The sequence below is a fragment of the Scyliorhinus torazame genome, chromosome 1 (assembly GCF_047496885.1).
Source record: "Scyliorhinus torazame isolate Kashiwa2021f chromosome 1, sScyTor2.1, whole genome shotgun sequence".
Classification (NCBI taxonomy): Eukaryota; Metazoa; Chordata; class Chondrichthyes; order Carcharhiniformes; family Scyliorhinidae; genus Scyliorhinus; species Scyliorhinus torazame.
Genome location: NC_092707.1, coordinates 367,964,140 through 367,984,060, shown reverse-complemented (window position 1 = coordinate 367,984,060; position 19,921 = coordinate 367,964,140). Strand labels below are relative to the sequence as shown.

The window sequence follows — 19,921 nt, the reverse complement described above, 5'->3', positions numbered from 1 at the left end:
TAACCAAAATATTCACCATGACACCCATCTGCAACAACCATAGGTTCACTCCCGCAACAATGGACGCCTCCTTCAAAAGGTGGAAACAGGACGAGGGGACTTTGACGGTTATACACGTGTACGCGGATGGAAGAGCAGGAACTGAGAGGAAACAACATGAGATATATTCTGGTCAGAATCTTCCTCCAATGACGTACCCCCAGATGCCAAGACACTCACTAGTAGAAAGACTGCTGGACGCGGGCGACCCGGGGGTGGAACTGTGCGGTCATGTATGGGAGACTGTTGGAGGAGATATGCTCACCCATGGATGAGACACGGAAAATATGCATGGAAATAGGAGGTTGACTCTGGGGCAAAGCAGTGAACAGGGAAAACGTCACCTCCAAGCACATCTTAAACTGCAGTGGTCTCATTAATACAAAAAGTCCCATTAAGCACACAAGATGACTGTGGGCAAATACACAGACTCCGCTCTGAACCCATGTTAGTGTCTGTGCATTTCTCCTCAGAATTCCCCCAGATGACGATGATCTCATTACAGTTTCCAAACGCCAATCCCAAAGCGTGCTTTAAAATATTCTCTCATAAGGTTTGCATTCCAAAATCCAGTCCAGGTGTTACAAATTACACATTTAAACAAATCTTCTGTTCCACTTTTAACCACAAATCCAGTCTAGGATTTTACACCATCCCCTTTTAGGTTTCCTTTGTCTGAACTGCTTTTACACAAATTCAATGATCTAGGCATCAATTTCCATAGTTATTTCAACTCATGTTCCACAAGCTGTAGTAAAATCTCACAAAGCTGAAAATCACTTCAGATATCTTTCTGGCCTCTCACGATCCAACCCCTTTTCAACTGAATGGCTTCACTGAACCGTTCTCTGTTCTAGTACTTTTAACCTCAGACTTCTTGGAAACTTCTATTCATTTATCTAATTTCCTTAACTAGCTGCACTTCAAATTTCTGCACTTGCTTTCTTCATCATTACTCTATGATCTGGTGTTTCTGCTAGCAAAGCTGAGAGAGCCTTCTAAATCCACTACTTCTCACTATCTATCCCCAACTGCCACAAATTAGCTAAACTAAAACTGAAAAGCTTCTCTACTTTACAAGACCCCAGTTACTAAGCAATCCCCACAGTCTTATGCAGTGCTGGGCGGCAAGGTAGCAAAGTGGTTAGCACTGTTGCTTAGCAGCACCAGGGTCCCAGGTTTGATTCCCGGCTTGGGTCACTGTCTGTGCGGAGTCTGCACATTCTCCCAGTGTGTGCGTGGGTTTCCTCCGGGTGCTCCGGTTTCCTCCCACAGTCCAAAGATGTGCAGGTTAGTTGGATTGGCCATGATAAATTGCCCTTAGTGTCCAAAATTGCCCTGAGTGTTGGGTGGGGTTACTGGGTTATGGGGATAGGGTGGAGGTGTGGGCTTGGGTAGGGTGCTCTTTCGAAGAGCTTGTGCAGACTCGATGGGATGAATGGCCTCCTTCTGCACTGTAAATTCTATGAAATACAAATATAAATCCCTTAAAACTGCCTTTGGTTTCCTAACTGTGATTTTTCTTCAATTGTCAATGTTCCCCAACAGGATTGTAACGTTACAAATGTTAAGTCAGTAGTCCTTGCTTTGTTTAATACTTGTGCATTAAAAGTTTTTGTTTAAAACATGGACGCTTGAGACTTCCGGGTGCGGCGATGACCAGCTGAGTCGCACGTTTCGGCAGCTCCCTGTGAAACGGACTTTTGGGCTCTTGATAGGAGCCCCAGCGGCAATTTTAACGGCTGAAAACACCGTGCGGTAAACCAGAAGGGTGTTCCCCCTGGACACGGATGGAAAAAGGAGAGGAAAGTGGCCGGATTACAGCGGATCCTTTGGAACAACGGCAAGGAAGGCAAGCAGAAACCAAGATGGCGTCGGAAGGTGGCAGTTTCATATGGGGCCCTGAACAACAAGAGTTTTTGAAACGCTGCGTGGAGGAGATAAAAAAGGAAATGAAGAAAGAGTTGTTGGCCCCGATATTACAGGCGATTGAAGGGCTGAAAGAGGAACAAAAGACCCAGGAGCAGGAGCTTCGGGTCGTGAAGGCGAAAGCAGCAGAGAATGAAAACGATATACAGGGCCTGGTGGTGCAGTCGGAGATACAGGAGGCACACCAGAAACGATCTGTGGAGAGGTTGGAGGCACTGGAAAATAACGCAAGGAGGAACAACTTGAGGATTCTTGGCCTTCCTGAAGGTGTGGAGGGGGCGGACGTCGGGGCATATGTGAGCACGATGCTGCACTCGTTAATGGGAGTGGAGGCCCCGACGGGTCCGTTGGAGGTGGAGGGAGCATACCGAGTTATGGTGCGAGGATCGAGAGCAGGAGAAGCTCCCAGAGCCATAGTGGTGAGATTTCTCCGTTTTAAGGATAGAGAAATGGTCCTTAGATGGGCGAAGAAAACTCGGTGTAGTAAATGGGAGAACGCGGTGATCCGCGTCTATCAAGATTGGAGTGCGGAGGTGGCGAGAAGGAGGGCGAGCTTTAATCGGGCCAAAGCGGTACTTCACAAAAAAAAGATAAAGTTTGGAATGCTGCAACCGGCAAGACTGTGGGTCACATATCAAGGGAGGCACCACTACTTTGAGACGGCGGATGAAGCGTGGACTTTTATTGTAGAAGAAAAATTGGAATGATTGGACTACGAAAATGAACGTTTGGACAAAGTGGTGGGACGAGTGGGGGGGGGGGGGGGCGAAGAGGGATTGTATGATTAATCCTGCGGTATGGTAACTTTTCTTTCTCCCACAGGTGGTGATGGGGGGAGGTGGGGAGGGAGAGGAGATGGGGCGTTGGCCATGGGAGGCGGGGCCGAGGGAGAGGCGCGGGCTTGGTTCCCGCGCTATGATAATTATGGCGGGAATAGAGAAGCAGGAAGGAGGGGGCGCCGCACGGGGCGAGCCGTGATCACGGGGGGAAGCCGAGGTCAGCCAGAGTTTGCTGACTTCTGGGAGCAACATGGGGGGAGTAATTACGCTAGCGGGGGGTCTAGCGGGGGGGGGGGGGGGGGAATTACTGGGTTGCTGCTGCTGGGGAAAGGGGGGAGTGGGTACGGGAAAGGATGGGCGGGGGGGCACCGTCTGGGAGAAATACAGCTGCGTGGGAACTGGGCGAGAAGCTGGAAAAAGATGATGGCTAACCGGCAAGGGGGGGGGGGGTGGGAAGCCCCCCAACTCGGCTGATCACGTGGAACGTGAGGGGGCTTAACGGGCCGATAAAGAGGGCACGAGTACTCGCACACCTTAAGAAACTTAAAGCAGATGTGGTCATGTTACAGGAAACGCACCTGAAACTGATAGATCAGGTTAGGTTGCGCAAAGGATGGGTAGGGCAGGTGTTCCATTCGGGGCTGGATGCGAAAAACAGGGGGGTGGCTATATTAGTGGGGAAGCGGGTAATGTTCGAGGCAAAGACTATAGTGGCGGATAACGGGGGCAGATACGTGATGGTGAGTGGCAAATTACAGGGAGAGATGGTGGTGTTGGTAAACGTGTATGCCCCGAATTGGGACGATGCCAATTTTATGAGGCGAATGCTAGGACGCATCCCAGACCTAGAGACCGGAAAGCTGATAATGGGGGGGGACTTTAACACGGTGTTGGAACCAAGGCTGGATAGGTCGAAGTCCAGGACTGGTAGGAGGCCGGCAGCAGCCAAGGTGCTTAAGGATTTTATGGAGCAGATGGGAGGGGTGGACCCGTGGAGATTCAGTAGACCTAGGAGTAAGGAGTTCTCGTTTTTCTCCTATGTCCATAAAGTCTATTCACGCATAGACTTTTTTGTGTTGGGTAGGGCATTGATCCCGAGGGTGAGGGGAACGGAATATACGGCTATAGCCATTTCGGATCATGCCCCACACTGGGTAGACTTGGAGATAGGGGAGGAAACAAGAGGGCGTCCACCCTGGAGAATGGACATGGGACTAATGGCGGATGAGGGGGTGTGCTTAAGGGTGAGGGGATGCATTGAAAAGTACTTGGAACTCAATGACAATGGGGAGGTTCAGGTGGGAATGGTCTGGGAGGCGTTGAAGGCGGTGGTTAGGGGGGAGCTGATATCAATAAGGACACATAAAGGGAAGCAGGAGAGTAAGGAACGGGAGCGGTTGTTGCAAGAACTTTTGAGGGTGGACAGACAGTATGCGGAAGCACCGGAGGAGGGACTGTATAGAGAAAGGCAAAGGCTGCATGTGGAATTTGACTTGCTGACCACAGGCACTGCAGAGGCACAATGGAGGAAGGCGCAGGGTGTACAGTATGAATATGGAGAGAAGGCGAGCAGATTGCTGGCACACCAATTGAGGAAAATGGGAGCAGCGAGGGAAATAGGGGGGGTGAGAGACGAAGATGGAGAGACGGAGCGGAGAGAGTGAATGAAGTGTTTAAGACATTTTATAAAAAATTGTATGAAGCTCAACCCCCGGATGGGAGGGAGAGAATGATGGAGTTTTTGGATCGGCTGGAAATTCCCAAGGTGGAAGAGCAGGAAAGGATGGGATTGGGAGCACAGATCACGGTAGAAGAAGTGGTGAAAGGAATTAGGAACATGCAGGCGAGAAAGGCTCCGGGACCGGACGGATTCCCAGTTGAATTTTACAGAAAATATTTGGACTTGCTCGCCCCGCTACTGACGAGGACCTTTAACGAGGCAAAGGAAAGGGGACAACTGCCCCCGACTATGTCAGAAGCAACGATATCGCTTCTTTTAAAGAAGGAAAAGGATCCGCTACAATGCGGGTCCTACAGACCAATCTCCCTCCTCAATGTAGATGCCAAGGTCTTGGCCAAGGTAATGGCAATGAGAATAGAGGAATGGGTCCCGGGGGTGGTTCATGGGGACCAAACTGGGTTTGTGAAGGGGAGACAGCTGAACACGAACATACGGAGGTTGTTAGGGGTAATGATGATGGCCCCACCAGAGGGTGAAACGGAGATAGTAGTGGCGATGGATGCCGAGAAAGCATTTGATAGAGTGGAGTGGGATTATCTGTGGGAGGTGTTGAGGAGATTTGGGTTCGGAGAGGGGTTTGTTAGATGGGTGCAGCTGTTGTATAGGGCCCCAGTGGCGAGTGTGGTCACGAATGGACGGGGATCGGCATATTTTCGGCTCCATAGAGGGACAAGGCAGGGATGTCCTCTGTCCCCATTACTGTTTGCACTGGCGATTGAGCCCCTGGCGATAGCGCTGAGAGGTTCCAAGGGATGGAGGGGAATACTGAGGGGAGGAGAAGAACACCAGGGATCTTTATATGCGGATGATCTGCTACTATATGTGGCGGATCCAGCGGAGGGGATGCCAGAAATAATGCGGATACTTGGGGAGTTTGGGGATTTTTCAGGGTATAAATTGAACATGGGGAAGAGTGAGCTGTTTGTGGTGCATCCAGGGGAGCAGAGTAGGGAAATAGAAGACCTACCGTTGAGGAAGGTAACAAGAGACTTTTGTTACCTGGGGATCCAGATAGCTAAGAATTGGGGCACATTGCACAGGCTAAATTTGACGCGGTTGGTGGAACAGATGGAGGAAGATTTCAAGAGATGGGATATGGTAGCATTGTCAATGGCAGGGAGGGTGCAGGCGGTTAAGATGGTGGTCCTCCCGAGATTCCTCTTTGTGTTTCAGTGTCTCCCGGTGGTGATCACGAAGGCTTTTTTCAAAAGGATAGAAAAGAGTATCATGGGTTTTGTTTGGGCCGGGAAGACTCCGAGAGTGAGGAAGGGATTCTTACAGCGTAGTGGGGATAGGGGGGGGCTGGCACTACCGAGCCTAAGTGAGTATTATTGGGCCGCTAATATTTCAATGGTGAGTAAGTGGATGGGAGAGGAGGAAGGAGCGGCGTGGAAGAGATTAGAGAGGGCGTCCTGTAGGGGGACCAGCCTGCAGGCTATGGTGACAGCCCCATTGCCGTTCTCACCAAGGAACTATACCACGAGTCCGGTGGTGGTAGCTACACTGAAGATTTGGGGACAGTGGAGACGACATAGGGGAAAGACCGGAGCACTGGGGGGGACCCCGATAAGAAACAACCATAGGTTTACCCCGGGGGGAATGGATGGGGGATATGGAATGTGGCAAAGAGCAGGTATAACGCAATTGAAAGATCTATTTGTGGATGGGAAGTTTGCGAGTCTGGGAGCGCTGACCGAGAAATATGGGTTGCCCCAAGGGAATGCATTCAGGTACATGCAATTGAGGGCTTTTGCGAGGCAACAGGTGAGGGAATTCCCGCAGCTCCCGACACAAGAGGTGCAGGACAGAGTCATCTCAAAGAAATGGGTGGGGGACGGTAAGGTGTCGGATATATATAGGGAAATGAGAGACGAAGGGGAGACTATGATGGACGAACTAAAAGGGAAATGGGAAGAAGAGCTAGGGGAGGAGATTGAGGAGGGGATGTGGGCAGATGCCCTAAACAAGGTAAACTCGTCGTCCTCGTGCGCCAGGCTAAGCCTGATTCAGTTCAAGGTATTACACAGGGCACATATGACTGGAACACGGCTCAGTAAATTTTTTGGGGTGGAGGATAGGTGTGCGAGGTGCTCGAGAAGCCCAGCAAATCATACCCATATGTTTTGGTCATGCCCGGCACTACAGGGGTTTTGGATGGGGGTGACAAAGGTGCTTTCGAAAGTAGTAGGAGTCCGGGTCGAACCAAGCTGGGGGTTGGCTATATTTGGGGTTGCACAAGAGCCGGGAGTGCAGGAGGCGAAAGAGGCCGATGTTTTGGCCTTTGCGTCCCTAGTAGCCCGGCGCAGAATATTGCTAATGTGGAAAGAAGCCAAGCCCCCGGGGGTGGAGACCTGGATAAATGATATGGCGGGGTTCATAAAGTTGGAGCGGATTAAGTTCGTCCTAAGGGGGTCGGCTCAAGGGTTTACTAGGCGGTGGCAACCGTTCGTCGAATATCTTGCGGAAAGATAGATAGGGGAGAACAAAGAAGGCAGCAGCAGCGGCCCAGGACTTGGGGGGGGGGGGGGGGGGTGTGGCCTGAGACAAGGCAGTTGCCAATTAGGGCTAGCTTTTATTTATTTATTTTTTTTGTTATTTAATATTTATTTATTTGTTGTTGTTTTTGTTTAAATTTAAAAAGGTCATTATTATCTGTATTGTTACAATGTTGTGTAAAAGATGCACAATGTACTGTGTTGGTTGACCAAAAATTTTCAATAAAATATTATTTAAAAAAAAAAAAACATGGACGCTTGTGGAATATCTATTTTAGTTAACAACATTGAGTTAGGGCAGCACGGTGGCGCAGTGGTAGCGCTGCTGCCTCACAACGCCGCGGTCCCAGGTTCGATCCCGGCTCTGGGTCACTGTCCATGTGGAGTTTGCACATTCTCCCCTTGTTTGCGTGGGTTTCGCACCCACAACCCAAAGATGTGCAGGATAGGTGGATTGGCCACGCTAAATTGGCCCTTAATTGGAAAAATTAATTGGATACTCTTAAAAAAAAATTTAAATAAATATAGAAAAACAACATTGGGTTTAAATTTATTTTTAAAAGTTCATTGTCTCCTCAAGGTAATAACGATGTACTAGTGAATTTATCAAATATATAATTCACCATTGAAAAAACTGAATTAGTTAATGAAGTACATGATTAATAGTTCAATGTTTCACAAAGTTGGCTGTTGAAAAATTACTTACCACAATCTGTCGGCATAGGTGCTGAAACTACTGGATGGATAACAGGCCTCTCAGAATCTGAGGATACGGTACTATAACTTCCACTCACAGAGTCCTCATCATTAGAGGGTTCAACAAAAGGGTCTTCTTTTGTCATTTCAATGTTAGCCCCTGTAGAAGGTAACACAAGTTTATACTTTCAGTGATATTATGCTCAATTATTTTAAAAAGAGATCCCATGATGACTTGTCAGTCACTCACACCATTCATTTCATGCTTTTTATTTCTGTAATTTCCCTTACATTGCAATCTTGAAAAATAATTCAGTAACAAGTCCTTGTTCATCTCACTTGCCTCCTTTAAGACACGCCTTTAAAACCTCTTTGGCCAAGCTTTGGTCATCTGTCTTAATCGCTCCATATATGGCTTAGTGTCTGTCATATAATGCTCCAACTAGCATCAATCATGTGAAGGGCTTCACATTAATACACAGAGTGTGGGAAACATGCTTCAGCTTTTTGTCCAGTGAAGTAAGTAGTAACCTGCAGAGTCTCATCAGAGATATAGAAAGATGGAATTCCACAAAGGCCCAGTGAGTTTATACAGAAACTGACAAAACTGCCCCTCTTTATACTGATTTAAAGGAGTTCTGCTTGTTCCTACCAGTACTTATAACGCAACAGGCTATAAAATGCTTATACATGAACAGAAAATGTTAAACAAGGATCCAGCACAACCAATTGAATAAAGGTTGAATTGGCCAAGTAAGTATAAAAAAACATATACTTCCAAAACATTTTCCTGCTGATAATTTTTCCCTTTCAGACTTCCCATTTTCTCAACATTTATATTCCTTCTTGTATCATACACCATTTCCCATCCATGAAGATAAAAAAATAAACATTCCCAAGAATTGCAGCATTCTTCGAGTGGTCATATGGGTGGATTTGGTTTTGAAGGTGAGGATGGAGTGTGCTCATTAAATCCAGCAGGCGTCCTGTCCACAATTATACAAGTGGTGGGGATGGCGTCAGGCAGCCTGCCCACCAATGGGCCAACTGAGGCCCTTAAATGGGCAATTGCCACAAGGGCTTCATCCTGCTGCTGCTGGGATTTAACCAGCGTCAGAAGAGATGCATGCCAAGCTGGTTTCCTAGACCGAATGCTGACACGTAAAACGCACGGCCTTCCTGATATAAATGCCTGGAGAATTGCCGGATTCGTTGCCGCGCATGTGCACGGCGACGACCTGCAGCGGTCGCGCCGTACAATATGGCGCTGGCCATGCGCAGACACGGTCTGCCAGATAGTGGCCCCCTGGATACCCCCTCGCCACCCCTGGGCCACCCCCAGCCCTCGCCGAAGCCTCCCCGGGCAGCAGCATGGCAGCGCTGGACACAGTCCTCATTAACAGGTGCCCTGGAGCCCATCAGATCCCCCTTAAAGTTTTACCCCATCCGAGTTGTCTTCACCCCCAAAGTTTAGGGGCTGGTTTAGCACAGGGCTAAATCGCTGGCTTTGAAAGCAGACCAAGGCAGGCCAGCAGCACGGTTCAATTCCCGTACCAGCCGCCCCGAACAGGCGCTGGAATGTGGCGACTAGGGGCTTTTCACAGTAACTTCATTTGAAGCCTAATCGTGACAATAAGCGATTTTCATTTCATTTCAAGAAGAGTATGATTTAGCTGCACTAGAAAAACCTGTGTTTTGGTTGTGTCTGTAGGGCGTTGGAAAAGCAAGAACAAAATGTAAAAGAACAAGCAGAAGAGGACCGAAAGAGAAAATGCTGGAAAATCTCAGCAAGTCTGGCAGCATCTGTAGGGAGAGAAAAGAGCTAATGTTTCGAGTCCGATGACTCTTTGTCAAAGCTCCACTTCACTTGCATCTCTTCCAATTTGGTCTACTGCGTTCGCTGCTCCCAATGTGGTCTCCTCTATATCGGAGAGACCAAACGCAGACTGGGTGATCGCTTTGCTGAGCATCTTCGGTCTGTGCGCATTCAGGACCCTGACCTTCCTGTTGCTTGCCATTTTAACAAAAGACCCTGCTCCCATGCCCACATGTCTGTTCTTGGCCTGCTGCAATGTTCCAGTGAAGCGCAACGTAAACTGGAGGACCAACATCTCATCTTCCGGTTAGGCACGCTACAGCTTTCCGGCCTGAACATCGAATTCAACAACTTCAGATGATCAGCTCTACCCCACCTCGACCCATTTGTTTTCATTTCATTTTAACTGTCTTTTACCATTTCTTTCTTTCTTAATATATATTTAATTTCCCCCCCCCCCCCCCCCCCGCAATCTTATCCACCAGCTTTGACAAAGAGTCATCGGACTCGAAACATTAGCTCTTTTCTCTCCCTACAGATGCTGCCAGACTTGCTGAGATTTTCCAGCATTTTCTCTTTCGTTTCAGATTCCAGCATCCGCAGTAATTTGCTTTTAAGCAGAAGGGGACATTGCAACCCAGTTGCATATTGGTCCCAGAGAAGTTATGAGTAAACAACAGGAAGGTATGTGTAATGTAAAAATATTGAGCCGTGAAGTATTGAACCAGAATGATCGTCATGATCATGACAATGGAACTCATTTTCTCGGGTTTTCTAAATGAGAAAAAAACTAAGATCAATCTAATTTGCCATCTATCATCCTGGTAGTCATATGATACAATAACAACAGAGCGGTTGACTAATGGTCGAATCTCAGGACTGGATTTTCCACCTCACTGCTGGCATATTAGAAGGGGGAGCTGATAAAATTCAGGGCATAGCCTGCCCACCGCCTCCCAGCCTCAACCCCGACTTGCCTCCCATTGTACACAGGTCAGTGAAGGCATCATGTGGCCTACTTGACCTTGGGTCTATTGAGGCCCTTAAATTGTCAATTAATGGCTCCTGATTGACATTTTGGTAAAAAGGAGGTGGGGTGCACATTCTCCCCTTGTCTGTGTGTGTCTCACCCCCACAATCCAAAGATGTGCAGTGTAGGTGGATTGACCACACTAAATTGTCACTTAATTGGAAAAGAAAATGAATTGGGTACTCTAAATTTATTTTTTTAAAAGGTGGGGAACTCAGCGCCCTGTAAAATCCAGCTGAAAGTAACTTAAAAGTTGACTATTGGGCCTGTAGTGGAGCACTGTGTCACATTTTCATAACCCTGAAAGTTCTTCATCCTCGAGTGCCTGTCGAATTCTGCTTAAAAAAAAATTATGGAATGAGTTTTCTACCATCTTTTCAGGTAGAGCATTCCAGATGTCAACATCTATGTGACTGAAAAAAATCCCCTCAAGGTTTTTTGCCAATTATTTTAAATCTATGGGGCAGGATTCTCCGTTCCCCGACACTGATTTCAAAATTGGCGATTGGGTGAAGAATCCTTTTATACAATGGAATTGGGGGCGCCGCATGTTTTCAGATGCTCCGCCCCCTCCAAAACGGCATCATCGAGGAGCACACCGCACACCGTTGGGTCAGCCTCAGGACGTTACCTGAAGGCCCTCCCCCATGCTCCGCCCCCAATGGGCTGAGTTCCCGATCGCGCGGTTGACATGTGGTCTCAGCGTTCGGGAACCCGGCGTGGCAGCTGAGGACTGTGTCCAGTGCCGCCAACAGCCGGGCGGGGGCCGTGTTGCTGGGCAGGAGGGGCTTTGGCGAGGGCTGGGGGCACTTGGGTGGGGTGGGGGGGGGGGGGTGTCCAGGGCGGCACTATTTGGCAGGTCATGTCTGCACACGGCCGGCGCCAAGTTGTACTGCACGACTGCTGCAGGTCGTCCCCATGCGCATGCTCGGCCATAAACCCGGCAATTCTCCAGCCATTTATATCGGGAAGGCCGTGTGTTTTACGTGGCGCAACTGCTAGCCCCTCACCGGCCGGAGGATCAGTGCTGGAATCTCGCCGATTTTACCCACGTAAAATGCCACGGATCCTACGGACATAGCCCCAAAATCGGAGAATCTAGCCCGTGCACTTTTATTAACCCACTTGACAATGGTCCAGCACTTTTCTATCCACTCAATTAAAACCCATCATTATGCAGCTTAAGTAGTTCGATGGGATAAGGTCCCCACATAAAAGTAATGCCCAACAAGTATAACAGGGAGCAGATGGGCAAAGAATCGTCGTCGGACTCAGAAGCTCCTCGAGCCTCATTGGTGGAGAAAATGGCAGAGGCTCGGGCTGTGACTTTGGCCTCTCCATGGACTGCCGAGATGCTGGTAAGCTTCTTGGTAGAAGAATTCAAGAAGCAGTGCAGGCGGTCTCTGGGGACGCTTGCAAGGTAATGGAAGGGGCCCTAGCATTAGATAAATATGGAAGGGTGGAGTGGCAGAGGCTGGTGGACTCCATCCTTGAGGGAGACCGGCAGTTCTCGATTGCAGAGTTGTTGGTGGGTAGGCAGAAATTGCAGACGGAATTTGAGCTGCTCTCGACAGGCAAGGCGATGAACCAGCTACGACACTCGAGGGGGACATTTTACAAATATGGGGAGAAGGCCAGTCATCTTTTGGCGCACCAGGTGAGGCAGTAGGCTGCCTCCTGGAAGATAGTTCAGATAAGGGATTCAGGTGGTGGGTTGGTTATGCTCCAGAGAAAGTTAATGTGGCATTTGAGGCCGTTTATCGACAGCTATGTAAATCAGAGACTCCAGAGGAGAGATGCCAATGATGCAGTTTTTGAATGGGTTGTCTTTCCCGGTGATGGAAAAAGGGAGGAGTTGGAGTCAATGATGGGACCGGAGGAGGTTATGAAGTGTATCAGAGTAATGCAGTCAGGTAAAGCTCTGGGTCCAGATGGGTTTCCTATCGAATTCTAGAAAAGGTTGCGGGTCAGTTGATAGTACTTTTGCTGGATATGTTCAATGATTCTGTATTCATCTGTACTCGTTGGAGTTTAGAAGGATGTATTGAACCATACAGGATACTGAGAGGCCTAGATAGAGTGAATGTGGAGAGGATATGTCCACTAGTAGGAAAACTAGAACCCAAGGCCTCAGCCTCAGACTGAAGGAACGATCCTTTAAACCTGAGATAAAGAGGAATTTCTTCAACCAGAGGGTGGTGAATCTGTGGAACTCTTTGCTGCTCGTTGATAGCCTAGAGGTGAGTTCTGCTCCAGTGGCGGTCCCCGGTGGCACCCAGTGCTTCACCCTGGCTGAGTGATCTAATAGGATTTTTGTATCTTGAGAAGGTCAAGTACACAATGAGGGGGTCAGTGGAAGGGTTCTACTCGAAGTGGTAGGCTTTCATTTCCTTTTTCAGGTATTTAGTCACCGTCAGTTGCTAGTGGGGAGGGTATGGTTTTTGTTCAGTTTTATTTGTTTATGAGGGGGTTAGATTGGGTGGGTTTACTTTGAAATTATGTTGGCTGTATGTTATTGCTTTTTTTTTACCTTGTTATAATGAAAAACCTTTCTGAATAAAAATATATATTTTTATAACTTTTCTACCCACTCCTCATAACTGCAGCATAGCTGATGGAAGGCTGTTGAATATCAGTGTCGTAGACTACAAATGGCCATAGAGGACGACATTGAGTGGCTCCAGATCTAGAAGACACAGATGCAGACTGCAACATCTCTGTATGGTCTGGCTCACTGACAGGCAACAGAAAGAGCAGTGGCGGACTGGCTGGAATGGGAGGCTGAATGTTGTCTTCATGAGACAAGACAGCAGAGTCCTACTCTATGAAGCCATTGTCACTTACATTGGCTGGAACGTCAGCAATCCTAATAATCTGATGGAGGACAGATTGAGGGACTGTTGCTTACTGTAATCCACGGGGTCTTGGTAGCAGCAGTCTGAGCATGTATGACAACAAATTGACCTTATATGATGCACGTCTGAGCTTCCACTGCAGAACTCAAAGGTGCAATTCCCTCAAAAAATAATAATTTGGATGAGTTGGGCATGGTGTTCCCAGTCAGTTTTTTGGGTGAGATCCAGACCTGTATTCAACAACACTTCGTCATTTTTTGGGGCTTGGGGAGTTTCTGCAGTGGGCAACTAAATTCACCGGCCAGACCAGCTCCACAGAGATCGGGGCGTCCTGATCTCAATGTGGGTTTGAGGGTTCTTTCCACCCACGGGCAATGCGACCCTCCACAGACATGGCCCACCATCCGCCATCAATAAAAGATAGCGCAAGTCCAATCCCCTATCCCCCAGACATGAGAGTGACCCTGCCCTGCACCCATCCATCCTTGCGGGCATCGCCCCCTCCCCCTCCCCTCCCTCCCAAGTGAGATACCCCACTCTGGGGTCTCTGAGGGGTCCCCGCATTTAGGGGCCCCTTTTAAGTCCCCCACCTTGCAGGACCTTCCTCCTTCACCCCCCAACCTTCATGATGTCCCTTCATTCCTTACCTTCACAACCCCCCCCCTTCATATCCCGCTTCAGCCCCTTTTCATGAGCATGGCCTCCCTCAGGCCCCAACCCTTGGCAGTGCCAACCTGGCACCCTGGCACTGCCATCGTGGCACCAGGGTAGTGCCCATGATGCACTAGCAGTGCCTGGTTATCTGGATCACCCCCAGCGAGGATGTTTTGGGCATCTCTCGCAATGCTCCCGGCACAACTGAATCGGCGCTGGGCGCAACACGGTGGAAAAATTGTGTCCAAGTCTTCTGATGAAAGCTGCTGGGTTGCACTAGTGGCTGAGACAGTTGCCCAGCAGATGCTGCACCATTGAAAATACTACAGATGCTGAAAATCCGAAATAAGGACAAAAGATGTTGAAAACACTCATCATGTCAGGCAGCGACTGTGGAGAGAAACAGAGTTAATGGCCGGAATTCTCTGTCCATTCATGCCAGTGGAATTCTCCAGTCCTGTTGCAGTGATTAGAGTTTTGGCTGAGTGCCAAATATTACATTCTTGCTGGTAGCAGTGGCAGAGCAAACTCAGATCGGAGAATCCCAGCCAATGTTTCAGGTTGTTTACTTTTCATCAGACTTCAACATCATGATTGATTCCACAAATTTGCAGATGGAGTTGGATACCGCTTCCATGATGGAAAGGATGAGCTTGAAGCTCTGCACAAAACCTTGTGCCACGTTGGTGCTGGATTCCTCCTTGCTCTTTGACATTGGTTGCAGATTTTCCAGCAGGCTTCCCAATGCAGCAAGCATTTTGTTTTGCATCACCATTAGCTTTTTTCTGTAGCCTGCATCATCAAACTGTTGAATCCTCTGCAGAAGAACTCATTCCAACCCTGCTCTCCAGCAAATTGGTACTATCCTTAACCACTCCATGTTTGCAGCCTATTGGTGCTGGTATCTCACCATTTGCAGATTCTGCCTCTATGCCACCATCTAAATTACAAGCAATATAAGTATCTGAGCTGATGATTGCGAGTGTGAAATTTAGCGACAGTGCATCTTTATCATCACTGCCTTCTTACTGTTCTTCCATTGCCTGGAGACGCTGTACTTCTTGGTTATCTGAAAGGTGAATGGCACAAGGGTACGGTTGTGGTGTGGAGAAATTAGGGTAAAAAGGTACACGCTGACACCATCTGAAAATCAGGAAAAACTGTGAGTTGAGAGAGAGGTGGAACGTTATGTGGAGAAATAAGTATAAGGATATTGTCACCTTCTACAGTTTCAGCCCCTCCAAATATTTTAGCAACAGGCATCCCAATAATGCCCAGCACCGACTTTTCCATTGTGGTTAGGATATGTAGGCATGCCTTAGCTCCTGCTGCCTCAAGTTGTGTGCTGCATTGTCTTGCAAGGGAGAGGGAAGTCTGACTGGTTAACATGGCTGTCTTGGTTGACTAGCTGGCTGTGTATGCTGTGGGAAATAGGTGTGAGGCTTGCAGCAGATCTTATTGTGTGAGGGTGCAGTGCAGCATATGAGTGTCATGTATTTAATACTGAATGCTAAGATGGTTGGTAGATGAAAGATGGGGTTTGTGGTGAATTGGGCAGTGTCTGGTATTAGGGGTGCATTTGGTTGAATCTGGCAATTGAAAATACATTCACTGACTTTGACTATTCCTGTGAGATCATTGAGTTTCTTAGCTTCTTGAGCTTGATTCTTGGCAATAATCTCTCCAGCAATATATTTTCACTGTCTTCTGAACATGAGTCTGGTGGGTTTTCAGAGCCCCTGTAGATTCAGGACATCTCTCCTACTTTTCACTTTCTCCACCAAGGCCTCTGGTCTCACTGGAAATCCTGGAGTCTCTCTCATTTTGTATCATTATTCAATATATTGCAGGTCAGATTCACTTCCTCCACAATGCCAGCATCCATTCCATAATTCCCCTCGCTTTTAAGAGGAGCAGACTGGTTTTAAGCAGTACAAGCTAACTTTAACTGATGCTGGCCAATCATAATGTTGGCCCCTTGCGCGGTGTCCTGCCAATCAACAGTACAGTTAGCACTGTCCAGATGCAGAAATCATTTGAAACAGTCGGCAACACACCAAGTTATGTGATACCTGCGTTACAATCAAATGGTGCAGGTTAGTCATGCTTCACAGTCACAAAGTACATTGTTAACACCTATAGAATTTAGAACCCCCCCCCCCCCCCACCCCTGGCATGTCCGTTTGCATTTCCTGTCTACCAAATCCTACTTTCTGCTGTCATTCCTTTCATCTCACTTCTCCACTATATTTTGTCTAGATTATAATTTCCTATGTCCATATTTAAAATCGAAACCACCGAGGTAAAATCATCACCCTATGGGCGAAACTCTGGCCTCCCAGCCAAGTATTTCATGGCAGCAGTAGACAGTGCGCCATTCACTGGCGGCGGAGGTTATTTGGTCCTGCCGCTGTCAATGGGAATTCCCATTGAAGCCATTGCATGCCACCACGAAACCTGCGGCAGGGATGCGCTGCTTAAATAAAAGCAAATTACTGCAGATGCTGGAATCTGAAACCAAATGTGCTGCTGACAGGCCGGAGAATTCCAGCCTATAACTCCATACTCTGTCCACTGGGTGATGCTATTTTTTTGTATCTCTATATATTGCTCAAAACGATTCCTCAAGTGCTATACCTGCCATTTTCTTCCAGGAACTAAACATTTAAATTCCCCAAATAAGGAATTAAATAAAATGAAACTGGTACTACAATAACATGATGAAATGTTATTAATTGAATCATCTTTTAATGACTTTCCCAATAGTCTGGGTTTGGACTGATATTTTTGTCCAGAACTGAAATTTTGAATAAATACTGCACTTCATTTCTTAGAATATAATTTGTCATTTTAGTTAGGATCCTTTCAGTTATGTGGCAGGGGTAGAAACTTAATTGGAAGAATTCAAACATAGAATACAAATCTGCATTATATATACACAGTCAACAGAGGAGACTAACAGAAAGAAACACAAAGAAAGGAGTTTATATCAATAGGTATATTTCTACAAATATTTGCACCGTATAAATGGTATATTAAACAAATAAATAAAATAATTTTGACCCTTGGTCTAACTATCTTTATTCACTTGACTAGGCAAAACATTTTCACTCATCGAACGCCATGTTTATCTCAATAGGTGTTAGTATTTCAAACATTTAAAAAAAGTTTTATTGGAACATTAAGTAGATTTAAGATTTCCATTCAGAATAAATTTTTTGTCAAGATTAGTACAGGTACTTGGCAGTTTCCTTCAAATTGAAGATAGCAGTCTCAAACTCAAAATAAAGACATAATACTTACCAGTTTGTATCATTTTGAAATAATTGTTTTAACTCGCAAAGTTGGAACAGTACTGTCACTTGTTGTTAACACTGGATTTTTGATAAAGGAAAGCAGTCAGGTAAATCAATGTTCTTTGACCCAATGTGAAAACTGCGAGAGACTACTGCCTGAACTAGTACAACAAACTATCACTGTGTTACCACAGAGGATTCATGAGTTGATAGTCTTTAAATAGCCTGGCAGCTATTTCAGGTGCTGAATATCCTTCCAAGTACTCAATGCATTTCCAGATCATATGCACTCTTCAACACTGCTCAGATTACTTTGATGTCCAGTTAACTGTCACTGGCCAGTAATATAACATTGTTCAACCCAAGCTTGATGGGGGCACAATTTTTGCCACTTTACAGTTAAAGCTACAAACACATCTTGTACTCACTGTGAGGTTTAAATAAGATGTGGAGATGCCGGCGTTGGACTGGGGTGAGCACAGTACGAAGTCTTACAACACCAGGTTAAAGTCCAACAGGTTTGTTTCGATGTCACTAGCTTTCGGAGCGCTGCTCCTTCCTGCGCTCCGAAAGCTAGTGACATCGAAACAAACCTGTTGGACTTTAACCTGGTGTTGTCAGGTTTAAATAAGGCAAATAAAAGTCTAAGACCTTGCCTGGCAGGGGTCGAAATTGCAATCAAATCCGTCAGTCGATATAGATTTGAATCACAGATAGTCAGGTTAAGGAGTAGACATTACATGTGAAATATTAATACTGCAAATATCTGCAACAAAGTTCAATTGCAGCTCAAATTTTGAACACATTCCTTGCTGAGTAATCAGAAACTCAGGTACTTTCTGCCAATTAAAAACAAGTTTGCTCGAATGAACAGCTCTGGTTTAGCATTTGATCATTAACAAAGGCCCGGGGAAAAATAGCCTCGGGTGCGAGGGCAAGAGGAGAGCCAGGGGGAGCAGCAACACGCTAGCGCCAGCATCAGCATCAGGAAAGGTAGTTGAGGCAGAACAACCATATAGAGCCCACAGCCACGGAAGGGGGAGAAATATGTAGTTGTAAATATGTATAATGATCTATGTTTGTTTGTATGCTCTCTCATTGTACTTTAGTCTATATTTGTCGTGTAACGTTAGTCTTTCCTTGGTTGCCTTCCCAAACACTATGTGTGGCTATGAAACGTGTAAACTAATCGTACAAACTGAAATATGGAACATAAAAGTTGTGAAAATCAATAAAAACAATTTTTTAACTTTTTATTTCATTAGTTGCATTAAACTACAATTGACAGCATTGTCACACTTACATAACAAAAGGAATATCGTTATATAATAAAATTTAAAATGATGATTTGCAATTTCAACCCTCATATTCTGTAATAACAGAGCTCGGTTTTAGAGTAATTAAGGGCGGGATTCGGCAATTGCCGACGCCGAAATTGTATTCAGCAATTGGGCGGAGAATCCCTTTTGACTCCAAAATCGGGGGCAGCGCGTGTTTTCGGATGCTCCGCCCCCTCCAAAACGGCATCATCGGTGAGTACGTCACGCGCCGTTGGGACGGTCTCAGGATGTCACCTGGAGGCCCTCCCCCGATGCTCCGCCCCCGATGGGCCGAATTCCTGATGGCGTGGATCACTTGTGGTCTGAGGTTTCGTCAACGCCGCCACAATCGGGGGGGGGGAGAGCCGTTCCACTGGCTGGGGGGGCTTCGGCGGGGGTTGGGGGAATGGCAGGGCGTGGTCTGGGGGTTACAGGGGGGCACTATCTCATTATCTGGTAGGCTAGGTCCACGGGCGGTCGGCGCCATGTTGTAGCGTCGGTGTGGGGGCGACATCGACTTTTTTTCCGTAAGACTAGACACATACTCCGGACATGGCCTCAAAATCGGAGAATCCAGCCCTAAATGTTTGCAAATCAGCGTTCAAAATACATGGGGCAGCAGGCAAATTTGCCCTCAAAATTTCATAAGTAACCCGTAAGAAATTAAAGGGGTGAAAAATTCAAGAAGGCCTCCCCCATACATATTACCTTAAATTATGTCTCCTCCGTAATCCCAACAGGACTGAACAATTGCAGGCACACTTATTTAGTTGAGATCAGGAAAATAATGCAGAGTTTGATTGGAAATGCAGCAAGCATGGGAAAGACAGAATGTGAAGAGCTGCTCCTCCAAGCATAGATTCATGTTCGCTGCTCCAACTCTTCCAATCACAGGTTCCCCCTCCCCACCCCACCCTCCTGCTCCTCAGAATCATGATTAAAGGAGCACTTTCTCTTTACAACTTTTTTTTAATACAATTTCCCAATTCTTTTCTTTAAATATCTATTTTTCCTTCTAAAATCATCCTGCTGGAACAACAATAACCATACAAAAAAGAAAAAAAAATCTTCTAATGACTCTCTCCTTTTATATTGGTCTAAATATTTTAAGCAAAGTTTAAATTCAAATTATCTGGAATCGAGTGCAAAAAGAAAACTGTGGATGAAATATAGTTTAATTTGTTTCCCTTTGGTGTTTCTTTAAATGTTTTTGCTATAGAAGTGCCTGTCTGCATACAAGCTTTTCCTGTCTGTTGTTCTCTATGAGTTTAC

The 19,921-nt window shown here is 46.7% G+C and overlaps 1 protein-coding gene across 2 annotated transcripts in view; it reads right to left on the bottom strand.

Moving 5' to 3' along the window:
• The window catches only part of LOC140426504 (CAP-Gly domain-containing linker protein 4), a 628,408-nt gene extending 610,942 nt beyond the window's left edge, over positions 1 to 17,466 (bottom strand). Inside the window, exons 1-2 of one of the 2 annotated variants that reach the window (XM_072511376.1) lie at positions 17,338 to 17,466; positions 7,690 to 7,839 (exon numbers count right to left, since the gene is read on the bottom strand). In XM_072511376.1, coding sequence (XP_072367477.1) covers positions 7,690 to 7,839; positions 17,338 to 17,350 — 163 coding nt within the window. In that variant the 5' untranslated portion in view covers positions 17,351 to 17,466. The remainder of the gene's footprint in view (positions 1 to 7,689; positions 7,840 to 17,337) is intronic. The other variant, XM_072511367.1, reaches the window with a different exon arrangement.
• Positions 17,467 to 19,921: the final 2,455 nt, after the last annotated feature.